The 24,840-nt window shown below is 45.7% G+C and overlaps 2 protein-coding genes across 3 annotated transcripts; one reads left to right on the forward strand and one right to left on the reverse strand.

Annotated features, from left to right (window-relative positions):
* Positions 1–194: 194 nt before the first annotated feature.
* Positions 195–3,303, forward strand: dda1 (DET1 and DDB1 associated 1). The gene is made up of 5 exons (XM_057038914.1): positions 195–585; positions 1,040–1,120; positions 1,218–1,269; positions 1,688–1,749; positions 1,870–3,303. The coding sequence occupies exons 1-5, from the start codon at positions 577–579 to the stop codon at positions 1,972–1,974; spliced, it is 309 nt and encodes a 102-aa protein (XP_056894894.1). The 5' UTR covers positions 195–576; the 3' UTR covers positions 1,975–3,303.
* A 235-nt stretch (positions 3,304–3,538) lies between these two features.
* On the reverse strand, positions 3,539–23,063 carry ano8b (anoctamin 8b). Of its 2 annotated transcripts, none has more exons than XM_057038905.1 (19): positions 22,688–23,063; positions 13,795–13,905; positions 13,200–13,332; positions 11,588–11,726; positions 11,397–11,493; positions 11,195–11,311; positions 10,977–11,104; positions 10,733–10,894; positions 10,505–10,657; positions 10,276–10,402; positions 10,104–10,159; positions 9,949–10,023; positions 9,037–9,284; positions 8,787–8,946; positions 8,315–8,710; positions 7,788–7,979; positions 7,557–7,688; positions 7,087–7,197; positions 3,539–6,865 (listed from the first exon to the last, which is right to left on the reverse strand). In XM_057038905.1, the coding sequence occupies exons 1-19, from the start codon at positions 22,836–22,838 to the stop codon at positions 6,143–6,145; spliced, it is 3,411 nt and encodes a 1,136-aa protein (XP_056894885.1). In that variant the 5' UTR covers positions 22,839–23,063; the 3' UTR covers positions 3,539–6,142. The 2 variants fall into 2 exon arrangements, with proteins under 2 accessions (XP_056894885.1, XP_056894886.1); XM_057038906.1 differs by lacking the exon at positions 22,688–23,063 and adding an exon at positions 15,469–15,672.
* Positions 23,064–24,840: the final 1,777 nt, after the last annotated feature.

Consider the following 24,840-nt stretch of genomic DNA (forward strand, 5'->3'; position numbering starts at 1 on the left):
TTGTTTATTGCATATCAACGTAGACTATCAATATTCCTAATGTAATTTGTAGTTTAATTATTCTGCTTTGATTTAAACTGTATAATTATTTTTTCCATATAGTCAGATGTCTTGTTTTCTGTCTCGCGCATTGTTTTGATGCTGAGCGCCTATCCGCGCGAGCGCCCAAGTTGGCGCATGCGCAGAAGCGATGTGATGCAGCTCAAGTTCCGGGTTCAGATCAGGCACTGCCACTGATCATGCCTTGCCGAAAAAAAAGGCATTAGCAATGCTAACTAAATAAGTCCTCCGTGACTAGTTTCGCAGACATATTGTTGACGTCGATTCTTGTGTTTTTCTTCCTTTGTACGAGTTAATCGTACTGTTTCATGGATATATTATGGGAAGAACCATTTGTTTTTAGAGGCCGCCGTATTCTCCTGCCAAGAGGACACAAGTGAACGGCTGCCTCGGGTAATTGGCCAGCCAGCTAGCGAGGCTAACTCTGGGAGATTCTTCTTTCTGCCATCATCATCCAGCAAAACGGACGGCAAGCCTGTTGTATCACCCTGCGTTTCGACGGAAACGTCTTGTATCATGGAGAAGGTAACTCACATACACGACGTAGAGCTTTAGCCCCACGCTGAACTACAATGACAGAGGGCATACAAGGCAGTGCCACCCCCGGCTAATCTAGCGGTGCCTCGCCGATGGCCACGCCGCTTTCTACTTGCTCAGCGGCCGTTGCCAAGGCGGTATTGATTTGTGCCCTGCTAAACTCGGACTTGCTCGTTTCAAGCCGACCCGCTACCCCAGCTGAGAGGGAGGGTCGGGTGGTGATGGATAGCAGGCCCGTTAGCATGGCGGAGTGAACGCCCGGCACCGGCTCGTTTCTGTGGCCGTCTAATGGATGTGTTTCCAAACTTTACACGCTGCTGACAGCTGATGGTATAGGCTGGAATCAGATGTCATAGAATAGACAGATCCTCAAATCATGGACACCAGATGACTTTAAATGAAATCGAATCAAGATGTTTAGTGAATCTCATTATCCTTGCAGGCTGATTTTCTGAAAGGACTTCCTGTCTACAATAAAAGCAACTTCAGCCGGTTTCATGCAGACTCTGTTTGCAAAGCCTCTGTAAGTATTATGTGACATCACCTGAATGTCTGAACTTGTGTTACAATTGAGTTCCCTGAAATTGCACCGTGTAACCCGTGATGATGCACCCCCCTAGAATCGGAGACCATCGGTGTACCTTCCAACGCGTGAATACCCCTCTGATCAGAGTAAGCACCAAACTGACTGCAAAAATTCTGAATTATTGGAGAAATTACATGTCATTCCTACCCAGCATTTTATTTTGAGGACCACTGCTCGGTACTTAAGGGGAATCTCATTTGCCACTGCTACTAGGCATTGTGATAATTATGATTTATATATATTTTACCTCCAGGTCAATTGAGAGTACAATTAAGTATATTTGAAGCAACTGAAAACATACATTGTCCCCATCTCTGCACATCTGTAGAGGTGATGGGGGCTTCACTCTCAGCAGCAACATCTGCTGATGTTAAAGCATCTTAACTTCAAACTCACAATACACACGCTCTTCAATAGCAGGCGTGACTTGGGCCTGATTTGTTGGAAAATGTACACTAAAGTGATTCAAATGGCTGTGACACTCTGGTGTTTCTGCATCTGCAGTCATCGTGACAGAGAAAACCAACATCCTTCTGCGTTACCTCCATCAGCAATGGGACAAAAAGGTGAGTCTGCTTTTCCTCATAACATTATCATTGCTATGGCCAGTTTCAGGTGCTTGAATCTGTATAATTGGTTCAAAAGAATTAAGTGTTCTGACTAATTTGTGTTTTTCAACCTCACAGAACGCAGCAAAGAAAAGGGAACAGGAACAAGGTGAGGGTGACAGCCCAGCACCCCCAAGGAAGATTGCACGGACAGACAGCCAAGAGATGAACGAGGACTCTTAAGGGTTCAGTGTGAATGTGTGTCTGTATGCACATAGAGGGCATAGCCGGTTTAAAATCATGGGGAAAAAGCACCTGAATAGAGACCCCCCGAGTGTTCTGCTCTATGGCATACAGGGTGAATCCCCGATTTAATGTAGCCCCTGAAAATGAGGGGACTTCCTGTTCATAAAACCACCAGTGGGGGGGGAGTAAAAATCTGGGAGCTGTCACTGACTCGGCAGCATCGTAGTCAGGGGGAAACCTTTTATTGGTGTTGACTGTATTTACATTGGCTATTCCTACGTGTGGATCGTAGAATGTGTTTGTTTTGTGTGTGTGTGTGTGTTGAAGCGAATGAACCCTCAACGGAAGCCGAGTAGATTTAAAGAGACGACACATGGGAGTCAGACTCTACCTGACTGAGAGAATGTCCCATTCTGTGTAAATTCTTTTTGTTACATTTTAATTTTATTGTGACTGTTATTGTTTATGTAACAAAGGAGCTTCCTGTCCGCCACAGCGCCCGCCCGCCCGCTCGCTCTGTCTTGCTGCCCTCTCTTACCACAGTGTTCTGCACTGCTTGAACAAACAGATTAACACTGTGATGCGGAGCACAAAGAAGATGGATGTTACAAAATCCCCTTCTTCATGAGCTCGTTTCGTCATTCACTTCTGAGGATGCATGTTGTATTTTTTTCCCTGCTTGTTTTTAGCTTCTATTCCTTCGATTGGATGTAAATGGTGAAAATTTCTGTTAACTGTAACATTGGAATTTTAGTTGCGACTCGTATGAGAAGAAAAGAAAACATGTCATTGCCAATAGTGTTTGTCTGCCTTTTTGTAAAAGAATAAATGCCCACAGTGATGAGAGAAAATGGGGAAAAACCCCTCACGTGACCTGTGGATGCTGCCTTGCTTGTATGTGACCTTCCAGGGTTGCCATGGGAGGTGTCAGCCAAAAGACCTTACATCTTAGACCCTTTAGCCGAGATAGCTGTGCTGTTGCCCAAGAGCTGTTATTTTTTTAAATTTTAATTCTGAGAACTCGCCGAATCAAAGGCAGATGGACCATTTTAGCCAGATCCTTCATGATCATCGTGCACAGAGCAGCTGCTGCCCTGTCTGGGTCCTGTTTATTTACCTCCAACATGCTCACAGCCTCTTCCCTTCATCTAATGCTGCAGACTGGGTTCATGGTGGGGTCAGCTGCTGCCCACCGTCAGTGTAAATACCATTTGTCCTGAAGCATGAAGACGTGCTTCCTCTCAACACTGATGCGTAACACACCGAGCCTCGTCCTGTCTCGTGTTGTTTTTTCACTGCTCAAATAAAGCTTGAATCAAAGTGGGTGTTTACGTGGTGGTTGAATGTATTTTAATGTCAAGCTTCATAAGATTATAATATATTGTATTGCGACAAAACGGACTTGAAATAGTCAGGTGTTCGTGGGGGAAAAAAAGTGCATTTTGGTCCCTTGGAGCTCCCGTAGCTTCCGACACGCGTTTCTGCTGCCTTCATTTCCACCACTAGATGTCGCCCGTTTCACACGATACCCAAAAACGTTAAACATTCACAAGACACGAAATTCATTTGGAATTATTTTATTAACTATTTTTTTTAGGTCTTACAAAAATATGACAAAATAAATTAAAAAGAAATAAATAATCCCATTTCCTCGTTTTTCTTTAAAAGGTGTTTTTAAATTTGTACAGTGGTACATTGGAAGAGCTTATGATGTTCTGTGAGGCTTCCATGAAAATATCTGAAAATATTTACTGTCGCTTGAGCTGCTCAGATTTTGACTAAATTCAGTCAGTTCTTACTTATCATGACACTACTGATGCTCATAAGATTCAATCCCAAATCGTCTGCTGCTGTCCCATATTCAAACTCTTCTCAGTTCTTTCACAAGTCCCCTCGGTTAAATTAAACAATAATCAGTATTGACATCTGCTGCATGGTGCTGCACTGTTTTCCCTGATTCAGGTAGAACTATGTAACTCTTCTATTTCTTTCTAACCTGATTACATCTCTCTCTATGACCTTTCACAGATTTTCAGATGATGCTTCTGTCGCATCACAGTTAGTCATCCCTGAAATCAAAAAATTCCTGAAAGAACAAAGAAGTGAAGTGATGTTTTTCAGCTATGTGTTCATCTTCATCCCTGTCATGTGACTTTTTAGCCCATGAGACAAGTGTTTTATGACGGGCGTGGAACATCCTTTACTGACAGCAAAGAGGTTTTTTTACACATCTGTTTCCACAGTTGATTTGATATCAGTGAGATCATTCTGTCATTTACATGATGTTTTTTCTGTGTTGCAGCCTGATTAATGGGGGGTTTACTTTGACGCTGTCAAATAAGAATTCACTCATTATCTTCTCACCACCGTGTTTAAAGAGTGAAGGTGAAGTTTTAGTGCCAAAACTTAGGAAACACTTTCAGGATCAGAAATGATGTTCAAAACCTGACATTAAACTGTAGGAAGTTAAACTGGAGGTTAATGTAACCAGTTGTAAGCACGGGAAATATAACAAGCATGAAAAACAGTGGCTGCAAAGCAGCCATTTAGGAGAGGTTCAAGCATGAGCTTAGCACTTTGTAATCATCACTCAGGATGCAGCTTGTTTGTTAGAAAAGTCTGACATGGTCAAACCTCGATATGGACACTCGAGTCATATTTTAAAGTGCTGAAAAATCACAATCCAATCTCAAAAATGTTTATTTAAAGCAGGTGTAAAGGACGGTGACACTGTCCTAACTGGAACTGAGTGGCCACACGGCACTGCAGAAGCAGCATGGAGGTCATTTCTGTGAACTGTGTGAAGGTTAGAGAGGCCACACACAGCTAGTCCCTGTGCCTGTCACTGGTATTGTCACACACCTCCATCAACCCGGCGGTGAGAAGATAATAACAGAAAACCTGCCTGAAGCTCAGCGTCGTATTTAACACAAAGCTCAATTTTAAATCAGATTCGAGACTTTAACATAAGCCAGGAGGAAGCCGAGAGTTTGATGCCGAGATGACAGCTGAGCCGATGCAGAGTTGGCCTCTGTGTGTTCAAGGATTCAGTCTCGACTCACTGTAGGCATTTAAATCTCCTGCTCTGTTATTGCCAAACTGGTTGCCAGAGGCGACGTGTGTGAGTGCATAGTTCAATGTTTTTCTCAGCCTACAGTGTTACGGCCTCATTTAATCCTGTCTAATGTCTCCGGAATTTGTTTTAGTCCTCTTGATTTGCTACCTGTTACTCACTCTAAACGCTAAAACAGTAAAGAAGTTGTTGCATTTAGACGTTTGATTCAACTTTGAACACAAGAGGACGAGCTCCCCTGCCCAAATATCAAACGGCAACATTTAGGACGTGTTGTGGTTTCCAGTTGCAGCAGAGGAAATGGTAAAATGATGAAACAAATCCAGTTTTTGCATAACTGTGGGGACTGGCTGGTGTGGCTGAGCAGGTTCAGTCTGGAGTGCAAATGTTCTCTGTCTCTCTCAACGTTCTGTTGGAGTCATAGCAGGAAGAACGGAACATCATCTGTGTTTACACTGAGCCGCGTGTGCTCGGATTAAGGTTCCTCCTCATTTAATCTTTTCCAGTTTTACTTTTCTTCCCACAAACATACCAATGTCAACGTTGGCACCAATCTGTGAGCTCAGACAGCAGCACTGATTGAAAAATAAGGCAGGTGATTTTGGGATGTTTCAAGGCGACTAATTAAAAAAGAAAAACATTAATATGGCTTTTCTGATTTTCTTTCTTCAGTGTTTAAACTGTGTGATATGATTGGTGACCCTTTGTTAGCTCTCATTGTTATTTTTAACTGTTTTTTTTTTTCTTTTTTCAGCAGCGGCTGTTAAATCCATACGGAGGCTGAAAGGATGCATACAGTTAGAAGAAATTGAGAAACACGGTTCTTTGCTGTCAAGGCTTAAAAATATGAGAAATGCAGCTCATGCATTTCTTTATGTATTGCAGACGAGAAGGAATTTTTTTTGTGTGCGTGTGTGTGTGTTTTGGGGAGGGTTGACGTCTTTCATATCAAACCTTTTTTTGTCCCTCAGCAGAAGCAAACCAAACCAAACGTCATGTTTCATCTACAACTACCTTGTGGTAACACAGAAGGTCGGCCATGTCTCCTCTCACAGTAAAGCGTCACCAGTGGAACCAGAAGCACTTTGGCTCCTAGACTCTGGAGCCGGGGGGTTCTGAGTCCGCCGCGTGTCCGTTCTCTGACCCTTCACCGCCGGGCGAGGGGATCTCATCAGGAACCCCGTTCAGATCAGACCTGGATGGCAGCCTGTCTGACGGTCCTTCTCCGGATTTGGGCGGCGTGGCTCCATTCACACACACCCCCCCCTCTGATTTCCCAAAATTAAACAGCTTCCCAGGATTGAAGGCTTTGCTGGGTGATAGAGAACGCTCCTGAGAGCTGCTACCTGATGATGAGGATGAAGATGACGCCGATGTGGCCGTGGCTGCCTGCACGGCCGCGGGGGCGCCCGCAGTCGCTGCAGCACCTTCCTTCTTATTCTCAGGTGACTTGAGGAACTTGAAGCTCAGGAACCCGGGCAGTTTGGGCTCACTCCCGGTGGGCGACTGAGGGGAACGGGCGCCACTCGAGGAGAACTTGCTCTGCAGCGGGATGATCTGTTTCAGTTTCATCACGTTGTTGTTGGCCAGGAGTGAGCTGGGCCTCTTGGGCTTGTCCGACCCTCCTCCGCCGCCAGAGCGAGATTTGCTGCCGTGGCTTTTGTCATGGTGGTGATCTCCAGAGGAGTCGCCTCTGCTTTCGTCACGCTCCCTCTCCCTGCGGGCCATGTGCTCCGCCTGCCTCTGCCGCTCCTCCTCCTCCCTCTTTTTCCTCTGCAGCTGCTGGTAATGCTGCTGCGCCTGCCGCTCGTGTTTCTGCACAACACACATATTCCAATGCCGTGTCACAAAAATGCTGTTTACTTTAGAGCTTTACTGGGTCCATTTACTCAAATACCGACGCTGCCGCCACTGCAGACCTTTTTTAATAATTATCATTTAACACCCACATCTTGTATTTGTATTTTCAGCTGCAATGTCAGTGTACATGTGGTAAATACGTTAAAGGTGAAGCTAGACAAGTCAGATAGATTTACCTTGAAGGCCTCCCTGCGCTGATAGTCCAGCTTGGTCATCTCCTCCTGGACCCATGTGGGAATATCAGGGATGGCCACATGGATGACATATTTCAAGAAGATGGCAAAGTGCTGCCGAAAAAAGGAAATAAGAGATCGATGTCTGAATCTCCTCAGATATAGCTCACTGTGTTTTTCAGAGATTACAGCATATTGGGCGCTGACTTTTAAAATTTAAAACAGCTATTCAGTGCTGGATTAAGTCATTCTTCACATAATTTAGTCCATGAAATTGTCTTCCTCACAGGGATGACTTCCTTATCAGGCCTAAACAGAGCTGCAGCCATCTTCCCTTCTAAATATAGTCTAGAGTGGAGATACAGATCTAACTAGAAATTGCTTCAGTTTGTGTGTTCAGGCATTAACTAGAGAGTAAAGGTAACTGGAAACTAATAAATAATCATAATCCCTATTAGCTGGAGCATTGATACCTCGAGGATGACGATGGAGATGATGGCCATCTCAGGACTGAGCCACGGAAAGAGCCGCTGTAGCTGACCGCACTGACCAATCAGGTAACAGTTCACTATGATGGCAATTAGGCCCATGACCTCCATCGCAGTCTGGGACAGAGAAAACAAGCAGGTTTGTTGTTTTTCCTTCTAGCCAAGTTCTAAATTTCAGCCTCATTTCCAGGACTGAGATGAACCAGCATTTCTGACCTGCCATTGGCCGATGCTCTCCACTCTAATGCCGAAGGGCCTCTGCAGGCCGGTGCAGAGCTTAAAAGCATCGCTGCGGATCTCGATGATGTTGTTAATGAGTGCGCACATGGCAGCCAGAGGGAAGGCTGAGGAGAAGAGCACCACATAGCCAAACTGGACAAACATCTCCTGGTAGTCCTGGAAGGTGTCCTGAGAGGAACAAAAATGTACAACGGCCAACAAAGATGGAGCTGTAGTGAGTAGAAATATCATGTATGGTAGTTTTATTACTTATCTTCACTAAGTTAATCCTAAAGCCCCAAATAAATTAAGAGCCTTCCACTGAAATAAATGTGGGAAAAAAAGCCTAAAAATCTCCAGGATGTGTCCAAACAGAAGCAGCCTCGCCAAAGAAACCTCTTTTTCTGCCATTGTGCCTCTAAAATCTCCGCAACAAATTGTGGGATAAACCATGAAAGGGTTCAGAGAATTCAACTGAGCATCCTTCAAAATGCCTATGAAGTATTGCTGAATGATCTTCTTACGGCGTAAGTGGGCATGCAGCTCTCCATCTCGGCCTGAGCAAGTGTGTTGTCTTCTGCCTCCTCGGGTGGGTCCATCCACGACTCTCTTCTGGCCTTCGTCTCGGGTTTGTCTGCACTCCTGCCCGCTCTTCTGTGACGCAGAGAGGAGCTCTCGGACCCAGGATGCACTGGGGCAGCAGCTGTGGCCAAGGGCCCTCCGGCAGCAGCTTGAACCTCCACCCCACCTGCTCCTGCTCCACCTGCCTCCTTGATGTCCTGGATGCCGTTATCGTCTTCCTCGTCGCACATTTCAAACACGGAGCCGGGGTCCATTCCTTTTTCCACCATAGTGGGGCTCCCTTCCTCCATGAAACTGCTGTCCATGGCGTGCCCGCTGCAGACGGGCCGTCTGTCCGCCTGGAAAGCCCCATCAAACATTTGAAACGACGACCGATGTCGGCGACAGACGCGTTTATGAGGGTTTATCGTCTACCTTTTCTATGAAGCTGACTTTCCTCAGCTTCAGACCACAGTCGATCAGACTCTCCTCCTCCGTCTCTCCCTCGCTGAAACGGCCGCTGTCAGCCTCGTCTCTGTCGACCCCCTCCTCCTCATCAGGCACTCCGCAGCCCCCGTTCAAACACTTCTTTTCCCTGGCAGAAGAACACCAAACCTTTTTTTAAACCCCAACTGATCCAAGTTCCATTCAGTAACGGCCCGAGAGTCAAAGCCATGAGTCTGACCTCCTCTCTGATGGCCCCCAGCCAGGCCTGCTGCTCCTCATTCCAAGTCTGGTCACAGTCTGGTCAGCAGGAGAGCTCTGAGCTTTTCCAGCCGCCAGACGGGCGTATTTCAGCAGCACCGATAGCAGCAGGTCCCACACGGCTCGCGGCGTGAGCTCGCCCAGCTTGTGGCGCTCATACAGGTAAGGCTGCAGCACCTCCTTCACATTCTGAAGGAACTGGCGGATGATGAGCAGCGTGGCAAGCATCTTAGGAAAAAGAGTCACAGATGGAGTAAAAACAGAAATGATGAATCAGCAACAGAGAGGAGAGAACAGCAGGCTGACAAATCCCCCAGAAACAGCACAAGGAGAAATTAAACCGTTCCATCAATCAGTGATGTGTTTTCTATGCACCGAACGGCTCATCTGCCACTGATTTCATAGTGCAACAACAGGAAGCAGCTTCTGTATCCTGGATGTGAGGAGACCTCAATAATAACATTTCAGCCTTTTACAAGGCATCTTGATAATGCATAAATCCAATTACAGGAGCAAACCTCTCATCCGTCAGCACAGTAAACCAGTCAGAGAAAAGAGAAACTCGTTCTGAGGTAAGAAAAGAAAACAGCATGAAAAAAATTCCTATCAAGATTTAAATTTCTCTTATATATTGGATAATGTAATAAATTGTCATTTTAATCACTCCTGCATTTAAAGCAGCAGCTGCCTCCCCAAACCTCACATCCTCACAACTGCGAAAACTTTGTTTTTGATCAACTCGTCTTTGCAGATTTGACATATTTTGCCATCTGTTAAATTCCAACAAAATATGAGTTATGCAGAGATGAAGAAAGAGATGCTCTTGCAGACGGGTGGTTATGAAAATCAATGCGTGTGGAGCCACTTCAGGAAAAACGTGGGCGCGCCTCACCTCTTTCAGCCGCTCCATGTCTTTGAGGTAGAATCCGATATAAAAAAGGCTGAGATAGGAATTTACAAACTGAAACTGCAAGACAGAAATGTCAGATGTCACAGAAGAATGTGTAAAAAAAAAAAAAAGGTTAAATGTGATGAAAAGACACTCACTAGAACCATTTTGATGATGAGATTTTTTTCATAGGCACTCTGGAGTCTATAGTTTTCTGTGGAGAGACGACATCAAACATCTCCTACTGCACTACACAGACGTCACATCATGAAACTGTGCTGTCCATCCTTGATAAATTACAGGGACGGGACCTCAGAGTTCAACTCTCACCCATGTCGTTGAGCCAGCAGGCGATTTTCCGGTATACCTCGTCACATGCGGTCACAGTGATAGCCAGCATGATTTTGGGGATGAAGCGAGCAAGTCGAGGCATTTCCTTGATCCCCATCACAAACTCCTGCAGAACAACAGGTTCAGTGTCGCGTTTTATCGTGGCAATAATAACACATTGGAGACTGCATATGACCCTAAACGAAGACATTTAAAAAAAGGGACTGACCTGCAGCTCAAAACAGATGAGCATGACCAGGAAGACAAAGCAGATGCACAGGATACACACGGGCAGGCTGACCAACCACCTGAACAGGCGCCGCCGCCACGGAGGATAGTAGAACTCTTCACGGCCGGTAATGGGACTGCAGCGCTTCACTCCCTGTAGAGGCAGAAGACACGTGTGAGACAACCAGATAGAGGGAGAGAAAAAAAAGACAAAGATTCAAAATTTCACCCGGAACTGAGGTCTTGGTTCCTCCAAGGACTCAGCGGGCGGGTCAAGCGTCCCCCATTTGTACGCCAGCTCGGCTTCCCTCCTCTTCCAGCGCTCCAGAAACAGGGTGGCCCAAACCACGTTGAAGAGTGCAAACACCACGCAGCAGATGTCCCGGCTTGTCTGGAAAAAAGCCCACCAGAGAGGGAGGTTTGTAGTTTTGCCCATTCTGAATGTTTTACATCACAAAAGCTTCTCTTCTCACCTGATCTGATTCGGTCAGCATCCACAGCACAAAGCCGATCACAGCGGGATACAGCATGGAGGTGGTGTAAAATCCCAGCCAGGCGAAGTACATGGCCACCTTCACCCCGAAGTAATCGCAGATATCATCTGTAAATCAAATAAAACTGAATCCTTTTTCCTTATTCCAGGCGTGATGGCGTTGCTATGGGACCTGCGTCGGCTTCTTATCTTGCTGACCTAATGGTTGTTTCTCACACACAGCCTGGACCCAGGACTTCATCAGCTGGCCCAGGATCCTCTGCTCATGGAGAGGGAAAACCTGCTGGATCACACCACGTGCACTCAGCTCCGGGACTGCATTCAGACAGAGAGTCAAACAAGTTGCAGATTAGAAATGTCACCGCTCTTCTGTAATGACTGAATAACAGATGCAGCTTACTGATTGGCTGGCCCTCCAGGAAGTTGATGTTGTGAAGCACCTCCCCTTGTTTGGCTCGCAGATTCTCCATCCAGTATTTAATGATGCTCTGCCTCTCCTGCAGAAATATATCAGGTGTGTACCAGAGTGTGTGTATGTGTTAGCATGTGTTTGTGCGTGTGAGTGTGAGTGTGTGTGTGTGAGAGACGTACCTGTGAGGTAAAGAAGCATAATTCGCTCTCAATATTCTCGTAGATGTAGTCCTCCTCACAGGAGAAGCTTCTGGTTCCACCTCCAAACTCTGGTTTTACTGGTTTCCTCAACCCAACCTCCTCGGCACCTCGCAACAGACTGCAGGACAGCAGAGGAATTCATGTTAGAACTTTTTATACTGTTAATATATTATCGTTGGACAACATTTAAAACAAGCCTCCCTTGAACCAATCAATCGGCATCTAAAAACCACAATAATCAAGGGAGATTTACTTTATGATATATATGATATTTAAGAGTGGCTATAATTTAAAGTACCCAAGGAGACAGTGGAGAAAAGGCTAAATGGACAGTTCTGGTGGGACAGAGAGGCTAAGGGGACGTACGTGTCACTTGTATATTACTGTGATGCAACAGATGTAACATTTTCATAGTAAACCAAAGACAAACCAGACAATTAGAGACAATCAGTCCTTCAAAGTGTTTAAATTCTTCTCTAATGCTTTGACCTCATCTCTCCTCTCATCATCTCATTTCCCCTCTGCTCTTCCTCCATATCGCCTTTGTTTTCATTCCCCCTTTGTCCCCTGTTCTCTCTCCATCCTTTAATCCCTGCGGTCCTTTTCTACATCTCCCTCTTACCTCCCCCTCTATTCTGATCTCTATCTGACCTTCTCACACGCTCTGTTCACACAAAAAGGAAGAAAATCAAAATCACACCAATAATGCAGCCCTGCGGCGTGATGGCTCGGCGCTCTCTCACATGTACGTATCGTACTCTCATAAATGTAGTGCACACGAACACATCCATCATTCAGCTAAAGCTAATTGGGTGTGCAGTAACAATGAGGTTCTTTCAGCAGTATGATGGATTCCTGCAGAAATTTTGAGAGAAGCCCTTGTGTTCCTTATCCAGACCTCGGATGAAAGGAAGAGAGGATGTATAGATTTAAACCAGACCAGTATTTCAAGGAAATAACTGAGAGGCTGCAGTCCCCGCTGGCCACGATCGCCATTACATAAATCACAACCCAAAACACACAGTGTGCTTTAGCGCAGTGTTTCTGTGAGAGGCTCACAGATGCTGAAGCAACAAAATCAGACACAACAGCTGTGATCCCAGTTTCCCCTCCGTGGTCCCAGTTCCTCCTCCCACTTTCCAGGAGGAACGCAGTTTTCATGTCAGACACATGCGGCTATAAACAGGAAGCTTTTCCATTACTGAGAAGGCCTGTGATAACCAGCTGCAGCCTGTCAGAATCCACTCTCATCCTCATTCCTCCCTGTTCTCCTCCCTTCTTCCTCTCCAGATTCCTCTGTTTGTGTGTCTGTCAGACGCTCTATATTCGTTCCTTCCGGCCATCTGTCTGATTCTGTTCCATTCGTGCAGGGTAAAAGGTCTGGTTGGGGGCTGTTGAATGCAGAACCATCAGAGGGGACAGCAAGAGATGGAGGGAAGCAGGTTCGTATATAAACTGAATAAAAGTAAAAGTACAGTATGACCAAATCATTAACCTCTGTGATGGCAATAATGAATGTACTTAAAACAGCTTTTCTGTTACACCATAAACATGATAAAACATTCAGATGTTGATGCTGGAATCGTCTTACTTTTCATACGTAGCAGTGACGAAGAATGCGTAGACCTGCGTGTGCTTGTAATGTCGGATCTGGATGATGAGCTCTGGGATTCCCAGTCGAATGTGGTTGAGTAGCCATAGCAACGTGTGATCGTCCGTAGTGTCTGAGGCAGGAGATGAAACAAAGAAATACTACACTTTCAAACATACCCACGCACGGCCGTGTACAGCAGCTGCTGAGAACTCCCACAGTCTCTAAACTATCTATTGCTGAGCAGCAGCTGGAGGTCAAAGGTCATGCTAACAACCACTCGAGATTGACTGTCAGCATTTATTCAGTCAAAGCCAAGAAACTGGAGTGAGGAGACGTCATTGATCTGACAGTCATGGTCCTCACCTACATCAACATACTATTTTCTATCCTTATTAATATTATTATTATTATTATTATTATAGATCTGACCATCAGAATATGTGTCATGGCTCACCTTTCATTTGTATCATATTAAATCACTTAATATCTCAGTTTACTTCCTGTCTATTTTGGGGACACTTCCCCTCATGGCCCAGTGTTAAATACACAGTGTTGAAACTCTTCATCAACTCCTCCATCAGACATGTCTGACCTGCAAACGTCATGAGGACGTCACAGTTCTCCGTGGGCACCGTTTTCATCCAGGACTTATGAGACATGATGTGTCTCCCCGCCTGCAGCAGCCGCTTTCCGAACAGCTTATCTGAGAGGGAGGACGGACGGACAGACAGACAGACAGACAGACAGACAGACAGACAGACAGACAGACAGACAGACAGACAGACAGACAGACACATGTAGAGAGTGAGTAACCTTTCAAAGTAAAACACTCTAAGGATAGATTACATTTCTAACATTTGTAGCAAACACCCCTCAAAAGCCTTACCCTTACCCTCTCTGTCTCTTTCTCTCTCTCACACACACACACACACACACACACACACAAGCGTGCCCGACCCCCCTCAAGAGGATGGATTTAAATGTCACGCCACTTTCCCCCACAGCAGCAGACTCGCAGAAATAATCCAGCCCTGCCAGGACCAAAGGCCACACACTGTCTACCCTCTTCACTATCACACACACACACACACACACACACACACATATACACACAGGCACACACACAAGTGCTGCCACTGCAAAAAAACACCAACAACAACATAAATAATCCTTGAGCGGTAAAAAAAAGAGGCTGTTTGTGTTCTGAATGTACTCAGACAGTTCAGTGATTGAAGCGTCCAGACTGCAGCTGTGTGCCAGTAATAGCAGCAGCATCACATTTAAAACCCGCTGTCCTTTTCTCGGCCTATAGAGTGACAATAACGCACCATTTCAGCACTCGAAAATGGGTGCACAATGACCTAAAAAAAAATAAAAAATGTTTCATCAAACTTGACATGACAGAACTCTGACGTGACAGAAAAACTCTGGTTTACAGCAGAAAAAAACAGGAAAACTTTAATATTACTCTCGATGATGATTTGCAACAGGGGCTCATTCATCTGATTTGGCCGTCTGAGGTTACCAGACATCCACCCCCAGTGCCAATGGTTTAAATGGGAACAGTGTGGTAGTGTGACCAGTGAAAGTTGAGCCTCTGCACAGCTGTCAAAGGCGATTGTAAAATACTTCCTGGGTACTAAATCATACTGACCTCAGTCTGGTTAAAGACTAGATACCTTTTACAAGTGGCTTCCATTCTGCTGGATGCAGTAAATATACGTCCGTCTCTTCTGGGGGGGCAATAATAACCTGCCAGGTCAGACCACGGATGTGCCGTCCACCTGCTTCATTCATCCCACAATGGGGAAATTCTGAGCCAATCCTGTGGAGCTACAGTGTGTGTACACAAACCTTCATCTGTTCTCCGTGTTCAGGGGACTTGTGTCAACAGAACACGTTACAATATCCCCAAGGTTCCCCGTGTACGGTTCCCTGGTAACAGACATTCCTCAGGAACCTTCAGAGTTAGCATGACGATTCTCGTTGTAGTCATACAGTGGGAGTATCGGCGCCATATTATGTCAGATTCTTCTCTTTTTTTTTTAAAGATTTACACACACACACACACACGCATTGATTTGAATGGAAAGTAAAGGCATCCGGTGTATTATGGGCTGAATCGCCCCCTCGGTGTGTATGAGTGAGGTGTGTTTCCTCTCAGAAGAAGATATTCTTGTTGAAACGGATCAGAACAAAGAAAACCGCTACGTCCAAACAGAACTTTGACGTGTAGCTGCTGATCAATAGCACTGACTGTACTTACAGAGAGGCCATGACAGCTTAATTTCGTTCCACACTGCTGTTCCCGTCTGAAGAATGTTCCCAAGCATCAGGACTGGAAACACGCTGAGGTTCTTTTCGACTTTTAATCTTGAGTTTACTCAGATGACGAAATGGGACTGGCTGCTCCACCGCTTCAGAAAAACTGCTGCAGGCTGAGCTACGACATGACAGCAATCCTAATGAGCCCCACTATTGAGGGCAACACACACACACACACACACACACACACACACACAGTGGAACAACCTGGAGACACTCCAAAAGCAGTCAGCTTATCTAGAAAGGCTGCTAACTGATGCAAATGTTATTTTATTACAAATCTATTTCTACACTACTTGAATCATGTATGGATCATTAACTTTGATGATTTTCTTTCCCGCTGTTTATGCCTAATCAGGTTCACTGGGAATGCTGGAGTCTGTCCCAGCAGTTACTGGGTGAGTTGGTGAATCTGTGTTTATTGTCCAAAAACAGATTATGGCCATTAAAATCGTCCTCGCTGCCTTCAGGGTGAAATGATGCTTTAATGGCCACTGACGGCGGTCAGGCCTGATCACTGAATCTTTTCTCTGGGGCATTTTTTTAGTTGAGAGGAGCCAGATGAGGTGGCTTGGGTATCTAGTTAGGATGCCCCCTGGACGCCTCCCTGGTGAGGTGTTCAGGGCATGTCCCTCCGGTAGGAGACCCCCGGGAAGACCCAGGACACGTTGGAGAGACTATGTCTCTCGACTGGTCTGGGAACGCCTGGGGATCCCTCCGGATTAGCTGGAAGAAGTAGCTGGGGAGAGGGAAGTCTGGGCTTCTCTCCTTAGGCTGCTGCCCTCGCGACCCGACCCGATAAGCGGTAGAGGATGGATGGATGGCATTTTTTTAGTTTATATAACAGTTTGTGTACATCCAACAGGTATTTTCGTGCATCTGTGAGATGAACTGCCAGGTTAACAGGTGTTGCATCAAGCAAAGAAGGTAACAACTATGAAGGTGAAACCTTCAAATGATATGTTCAGCTATGGGCTAGTTCAGCAAGTTCAAATGATTATGGACATTAACCAGTTATTAATGTACATTAGAACCAGTACGGTTGATTTAATAATGTGTTATTCCACATCAAACAATGTGGAACCGCAGCAAAAGTCTAGTGTACACAATTGCAGAGTGTGCTGCACATTTACAACCGGTTTTATTACATTAATGCTAATCAGAATTATACTAATGCTAATCAGAATCCTGGTGCACACCTCTTGACATTTGGGGTGACGTGTATCCAAAAACCAAATCGCACGCTTACACCTGTGAGGATTAAATGAGTTAAGCTGCCGTTCTGCAGCTGCTCCGTGTCTACAGGGAGGAAAACCATGACCCACCTCTCTCCTCTCCTCTTTTACTGCCAAATCCCAAACACTATCACAAAAATGAGCATCAAGAGTCTGCACACCTAAAAATACGGCCACCATCTTTTCCTGCTGCGCACGTGACTCAGATGACATGAAACCCTCCTTTTCCTGACGAAGCCGAGCCTGATTCCACGCTGCTTGGCTCCTCTCCTTTCTTTCTTCCTGTTGCTACCATCCCTGCTTCCTCCTCTTTCAGATCCTCTCCTCTCCCCCATGGGCAGGATCTGTCAGCCTGGTTCTTTCCTCTCGCTCTCGGTTCGCTCCCTCTCCGTCACTCAGGCAGCTCTAAAGGTATTTGTCAGAACTGTATAGATCCCTCTACTCCCCACGGATGCTGCTTTTAAACCAGAAACAGCTGGATGCCGTATCCAGGTATATTTGTATCAGGCAGCGTTGGTTCATCATCTCTTTTTTTATTTAATCTAAACATATACTACCATTTGTTGTCAGCTCGCCTGCTGAGTAAGCAAGAAAAATATACTGCTGGCAGCATTTAAACCTAATTATGACAGAAATCAGGCAGCTTTGATCCAGAAATCCAAAGAAAAACAGCCATCATGATGAGTTAGAAACAAATGAAGAGTGAAAAGAACAGCGTTGGGGGTAAAATAGCACTTTTTCAGACACTTTAGCAAAAGAGATGGTTTAAACGCTTATTCTGAGAAGTACTAAGAGCAACAGCAGTGTCTAGATTACAGCAGATACCAGGAGCCATCGGAAGCCAAAACCACCTGTTCTGACACAAAAAAGAACGTGTCCATGATGTGGTTAAGAATAGGTCTGTCGCTCTTAACAAATGAGACGTCTGTTCTACCTTTGTGACAAATGGTCAGTGTCAGAATTCGAGGAGGCTTATTAATGGGCGCAGGTAGCAATAATGGGGGCTCGTCCTTGGCTTTCAATGACACTGATTATGTGTGACACCGGAGGCGCCTGTGGCTACGGGCCAAGAGGAGGACAATCCTAGACCGTGGAGGACGTAGGCTCTACACAGCAGAATATCTGGGGTATCGTATTACCCATCCTCATCCTATCATAACCCTCTTTCTTCTGCTCCTCTGCTCTCATGAAATCTGCTGTTTTTTTCTGCCAAACAGGCTTAAATGAGGTGAGATACCTTGTTTCAGTCAGGTACGTGAAGAAGAACTGGAGCCCTGCGTTTAAACTTGTTTCCAGTCAGTCAGGCTTGTCTTATTCAGACAATCCCAGTCTGGTTAATTCTAACTGGTTGAATGGGACATTGTTGTGGGGCTGATTATGAGTTACAAAGTGAATAGCAAGCTTTGTCGAGGGAACGGGCCTCACTGCTGAGTGGTGGGCCACGGCCAAAGAAGAAAGCTTTTCTGATTAGCGCACAAGCCGAGAGGACTGGGATGCAAACAGAGTTGTTGTCTTTTCTGGATTTCTGAGCTGTTTACAGGCTCCAAATCACATTTGACTGAAGCCTTTAAACTGCCTCCCGGGTGTCCTGTGTCCTGGTGACCTGTCCAGGGGGTGTTCCTGCCTTTTCCCCAGTGACCACTGGGAGAGACTGCAGCGCCCCCTGTGGCTGGATGGATTAGTATTTCATCGCCACACTTTATAAATTCTCAGGGCAAGTTGTGACAGTTGTTTAATAACTACTGAATCATGCAAGGGAGCTAATTTAGAAGATTAAAAAAAACATTTTAAGAGACTGCTGCAAAGTAACTAATCGGAATGATGCTTTGACATGAAGTGGTGGAAGGGAAGGAGTCAGATCAATACCCTGAAGAAACCCTGGATTATTGCACATTACCATACAAATCCTCCCATTTCCTGCTCAAAGGCCAGCAGAAGAAGACTTTCATGAGGTACATTAGCCTCATCTTTTGTGTCTAAACCAAGCAGGAGGACATTTATTGGTTAGATTTAGGCCTGTCCGCAGAAATCAAATGGGCCATTCAGAGCTCTAGAAACGGCACTGTGACAAAAGTGACAGGAACCACTCTATTAAAACAAAACAAGAATATCACAGCAGCATCTAGTGGAGCGCTAACACAAATCAATTATTGACCAAAAGTCTGTTATATCTGAGAACTCCTGCACAGCGTCAGGACTGTACCCAATCACATCCACCAGCGAACTGATGACAGAAACAAATTACTCCAAAAAGAAACAATAGATGGGAAACCACAGAAGGACTATATGAGATGTGGGCACAATAATTGCTCCTATATTACTGCTGCGTGCTGCAGGCAACACTGATGATTTCTGGAACATAAAGTCCCCCGTTAGCTGTAGCATATTAAACTTTTTATTGAAGGCGATTGCGACAATATTGCAGAGTTTCTCAGACACGGAACAAAAAAAGGCACATTGACTTTGAAGCTCTATGTTTTGAGAACACCCTTTGCAATTACATTTTTAATACCTGGTGGTCAGATTGTAATATAGCAAACTAGGGGGAAATGTGCATATAAGTAAGATTAGCTTTCAGATAAGTAGAAATAGATGTGAAGAAGGAAGAGACGGGCCTCTCCTCTGTCATCTGCAGCTGTGGTTTATGACCAAAGTGTTGTCTGATGTCCTGAAGGTTTGTTTCTCCTCCATCCAGACATCTGGCGAAAAGTGCAAAGTCTGATGCAGTGCAGTGCACAGAGCGCACGTTGCTTCAAACTGGCTGAGTCTGCTGCCTCGTACAAGACGGATGAGGAGAGGTTAAGATCTTGAACTAACTGTAGGAAAAAAATGTGCAGAAGAGCTCAGAGGAGGAAAAGAGAGGAGCCGACTCTGCTCCTCAACGGCTGTCGGCTAACGCTGACATGGATAATGTGTCGATTTATTAACTGGGAGAGGGGAAGGCTTTTATCATCCATTTGTTGTGCGCTACACTTTAGCAGCCCTTTAGTCCTCTCCTGGGGCTTCAGAGTGGCTGGACAATTTCTGCACAGCTAAAGCTAGAAAGAGCATTATTCACCACAGTCATCACATTTCTATGAGACAATTATGGGGGGAAAAAAGGCCCAACCAGTCTGGGCGACAGTGAACGAGGCCTTAGCCACTAGTTAAAGGCTCTTATTGTCTCTTCTCGGAGTCAAAACCAGCCAAACAAGGCTCTGGAAATGTGTGATGCACCTGCACTGTGCATTATTATATTCTGCTAGGTGATGCAGAGGTAGAAAGATTGTAATGGCCTGAAACAAAGAGGCATCATGGGTGATAAAATTAAACCATTAAAACCTGAGAATCTGGGACGAGTAAAGCACCAGAGTGAGCAGAACTTCATAACATAACAACAGCACATTATATACCCAAACCAGTCTGGACACAGATTAAAGGAAAAGCAATTAAAACCGTGGCTACTCTCTGGAAACGTCCCCGTCTGCCAGTGGGAAGCAAACACACTCTCTGAGAAGTACAGTATCAACCATCTCCGGAGAGGGGAATGGATCTGGTAATCAGCGCTGTGCAGCCAAAAGTCCAACCTCAGAGGGAAATATTTATGTAACATCAACAAAAATGATTAGCATGAGGCAGCACTCTTCTGCAGTGATAAACGACTCCTTCATCTGATGGCCCGCACCTTCTTCCCCCGGCATCATCCCACTTCTGAGGCCGGCTGGATTAAATCAGGGTAAACAGCTGCGCCTGTGCACCAGAGTGCGCTTCAGCTCCTGTCTTCCACCAATCGGGTGAAACCGATAAAGCGGGAACAGGACTAGCAGCAAGGTCACCCCACGCGGAGGCAAATTTCCCTGATCGCCAATGCAGCTAATGTGAAACCGGAGAGGAGAAGCAGATCAGGAAATCTATGTCCGCAGTTCCTGCGCCAAGGAGCCGTGGGGGTCGGAGTCAATAGGAACAACGCGCTGCTGCCATTATATCACACTGCATTACTTTAATCAGATTCATTTATGAAGCTGTGGAAGGAAACCAGTCAAACTCCTGCCCCGAGAGGCTTTTCCTCCCTCGCTCACGTTTGTGTGTTTAAGGCAAAGCTGCACGTTACTGAAACAGACCAAAGCTGCACGTAAAGTTTAACGTGCTTCTTTCTCTGGAGGGAGGGGAAGGAAGATGGCTGCAGAGCCACCAGCAGCGCCATTCTGTCATCATTTCTCATTTCGATGGGACGACCCAGCGGGTTCGGGTTAATACTTGTTAAAACATCATTTTTTTGGGAGAAGCTTTACTTCTCAAACTGACTTGTGATGTTGCTTCCTTCAATCCTGAAGCGGAGACCACAAACGACATGACCTGATTTCTCCACCGGAGGAGCTTATCAACAATGGCCTCAGAGGAGACGCACGCTAATTGGTGTGATTTCTCCCGGACTCCTGTAACGACGGCTGCTTAATTAATCCGGGTGTTGGAGGAAGATGGTGGAGGGGATCAAAGTTATTCCCGTCCACTGCGGAGGGCCGGGATTAGGAGAAGGAGCTGGAGCATCCCAGCCTCCAGCGACAAAGATCCTCAGTGTGACGTTGTGTTTGATGACTGACGCCGACACGTTTGAGAGTTCCAGGATATCACGATATTCCACTTAGGTCCTCCAAACACAAATCCTTCTCCCTTCAGACTCAAGCAAAGCAAATGGAGAGACAAGTCAGAGACAGGTGAAAGGTTTCCGATCACCCCAAAAACCTCAAGGTTTTATCTCAGTCCAAACAATTTCCGAACGTGTTTGGTGGTTATTTTTCTTTATATTAGCTCAACTGCTGCTGCCGTTGGCTGCTCGGCAACCACAGGCAATGCCTCATCTGCTCTGTGAGTCGTCTCAAAGGTGGAACAAAAGCAGATCCAGATCCAGATGTTTGGATCCTTGATTTTATTATATATCATATATATTATATTCATCGATGGCGCTGTAGCTAACACCGAACCTGTCTTCTGTCCCTCCCATAAACTGCCCAGGAGTCTTGGATGACACCCCTGCGTGCCACCCACTCCACAGCGTGACATCAGTCAGCAGCAGCCGGCTCAAGTTACACCGACCCGAGCGTGGACGGGGTTGGGGAGGTGCTCCTGTGGAGACAGCCCGCCGCTCCGCTGCATCACTCTGCAGCAGAGACTGGCTCTGCACGCAGGGAGCCAACCCCAGCTGGGCAGCCGGAGACTCAGGCTCACATCGGTGGTCTGTTCCAAAAATAGCCTCTCTTGCCATTCTTGCAATGTACCAATGATGAGGCCTGTTCTGATCCTCCACCGGTGTCATGGAAAGTCATCCCTAATAACCCGACTTCTCACGGGTCTAAAACGCAGAATGTAGTTTTATTCAGCACTTCTGTTCAAAACTCACCAGACACAAGATTGAGAGAACAACATTGTGACGAACCGGCCCAAATCATCGACTCGGACTGGGGCAATAACACGTCCGCAGTAGTTTAGTTAGTCATCATATTATTAGATACCAGATGGCAAAGGGAGCAAATATCCTTTCAATAAAAACCTCAAGCAGCATTCATTCCTATTACCCTGTAATTGTGCTCTCAAGATAAAGACTTAGTGCAGATAAACAAATGCAAACATGTGGACGTGGCTTTGTGTGACACGAGGTGACCGCCGATAACCTGATACCACATTTGATCTGTTAGTCTTTTTCCAAACCAGACGCGTGTGGATCATTCAATCAAAGAGGTCTTTACTACTTTAGAACATGATCTGAAGTTAGAAATGTTATTTATAGGACTGTAGTCAGATGGGTTTATTTTTGGGACGCCCTGGTGGAGACAAAAGACGGCTGCAGCGCGGTGCCCGTCGGTGCGGGAGTCGGCTTTCACCTGTCCCCCTTCCTGCGTCCGCTTATCCAGCCGCATCTTCCGCTGCGAAAAGAGGCACATGACTCACCCAGTACGCCGGATGAGGCAGGCGGCGGGGCAGCGCCCGGTTCCGGCCTCTCTGTGTCTCCCTGCTGCACTCTGTGTCGGTGCCGAGAGCTCTCCGCGCCCTCCGCGCCGCTGGCCGCCGCAGCTGCGGCGCCTGCCGCCGTGTCCGGCATGCTCTCTATCCGCGAGCAGCGACGGAAGATGAAGCTATTCTCCGGGAAACAGCGCCGCTGTGTCGCATCTCAGGAGGATCTTGGAGCATGGGTGTAGCACGGCGGCTCCGAGAGGAAGGTTAAATGAGGGTGAAAGTGAGGTGAAGGCTGTCAGTGTGGCGGTGGATCATCCCGGTGATGGTGCTCTGTGGAGCGGGGTGCGCGGCGAGATGGAGTGCACGAGAGAGGAGGGACAAAGAGAGAGAAGGACGGAGAGGGGGGAGTGGGACACACGCACACACACACACACACACACACACACACACACACACCACTGCGATTACTACAATGATCATTATGATCGTCCCAGATACAGAATTCCTTGAACAGAAATTAGGCCACCAAGGCAGCAATTATGTCAAAGTCACCTCTGGCACAGAATTAATCTTGAAATGCTCAAATTGATTAATTAATTAGGTATTTAAAATACTATCCTTTCTGCTGTATATATCTCAGGTATAAAACAGGTGTTTTCCATGGGTAAACTAGAGTTTAATCCTTCTTATTATAAAGCGGAATATGACTCATTCAGTCGTGGACACCTTTAGATATTTGTTTTTAAGTGCTGCTGAAGGTTAATTTGCTGCAGCTCTCGTTCTGTCCTTCCCCATTCTGCTGTCTGCAGCAATAAACCCAAGCAGGATCTTAGCTTGCCTTGACTGTGTGTTTAAACTTGGCAAATACTACAGCTCATGTCATAGAGAGGCTCACTTGCAAACATCCTCCATAATGATCACAGGTTTCAAGGACTTTGTGTGAATAATATGCAGCCCGTGCTGTCATAAATGACCAAACTGTGCAGTTTGACATCTGTTGTGGTTGTGTAAAGGTTAGTTTATCACATCTGAGGGCTCGATCGCAGTCTGTTCAGAATAGGCAATGATGTTTGTCCACTGACGGTTAACAGCTGCAGGCTGCTCGCAGTCATTCAGCATTAACATGCAGGTAATCAGTTATTGAACTCCCAGGTTTAAAGATTGTTCCTCAGGCCATATCTCAGACATGTCCACACAGTCCATCTTCTTGGTCACCCCTCACCCCTGGGTAGATGCTGTATAGCAGGCTGACTTGCAGATAGCCCTCCCCCTCCAAACACCTCTAAGATCAGAGGTACCTTATCTTCAAGCACAAATACTGCTTACTCACCACCTTCTGGGCTGATGGACGTGAGTCCCTGCAGTGCAGTATTCAGGTGCGTGCACAAACACACAGTTGCAACATTGTGTTTGATAGTATTTTTGTGCATTCTTGCAAATTGATTGAACCAAAGAATTATAAGCACAAAACTGAAGCCAATATAAACTTAATAGGCGGAGAGATCAAGGACATGTTTAAGTTCTTGCAATGTGCACTTTTACCACTAGATGGAAGTATAGAAATAGTAATTCTCCAAGTACAGTTGAAGCGACAATGGACTTATATTTAAAGTATAACTAGTCAAAACACTTAAATGATTGCTTAGTCACAATGAAATCACCGACTACTGAACTTGATTTAAGTTTCGAATTTAGGGTCTGAGAAACGACATATGTTGCTCTCCTCTTTGTTCTCAGCTCTCCTCTCTTCAGACCATTTTAATTTTGCCAAATGTATTCATATATTCATGGGGTGGGGGGACCCCTCTGGACTAGGAGTATGAATTACCTGGTTAAATGTGTCTATTGTAGTTGAACCTATCATTGTGATTTGGCAGTTAGATGACAATAGGATGTTTGTTTTAATCAATTTTTAAAAAATCTGAGAATGCCGTCTCTCCGCAATCTGAAACATCAAAATGTTCCATTATCAACATTTCTTGGAAATCTTTAGCAAAATCTGTTAATGCATTTTTGAGTTATTTAGGTCAAAGTCAAACAAACGCCGTTTTCACATAACCTTGGCGGACATAAATATTATCTGTTGCTATACTCTACTCAAATACTGATAAGACATGTGTCCGGATTTCGTCTTTTTTTTTTCTTTT

The sequence above is a fragment of the Takifugu flavidus genome, chromosome 7 (assembly GCF_003711565.1).
Source record: "Takifugu flavidus isolate HTHZ2018 chromosome 7, ASM371156v2, whole genome shotgun sequence".
NCBI lineage: Eukaryota > Metazoa > Chordata > Actinopteri > Tetraodontiformes > Tetraodontidae > Takifugu > Takifugu flavidus.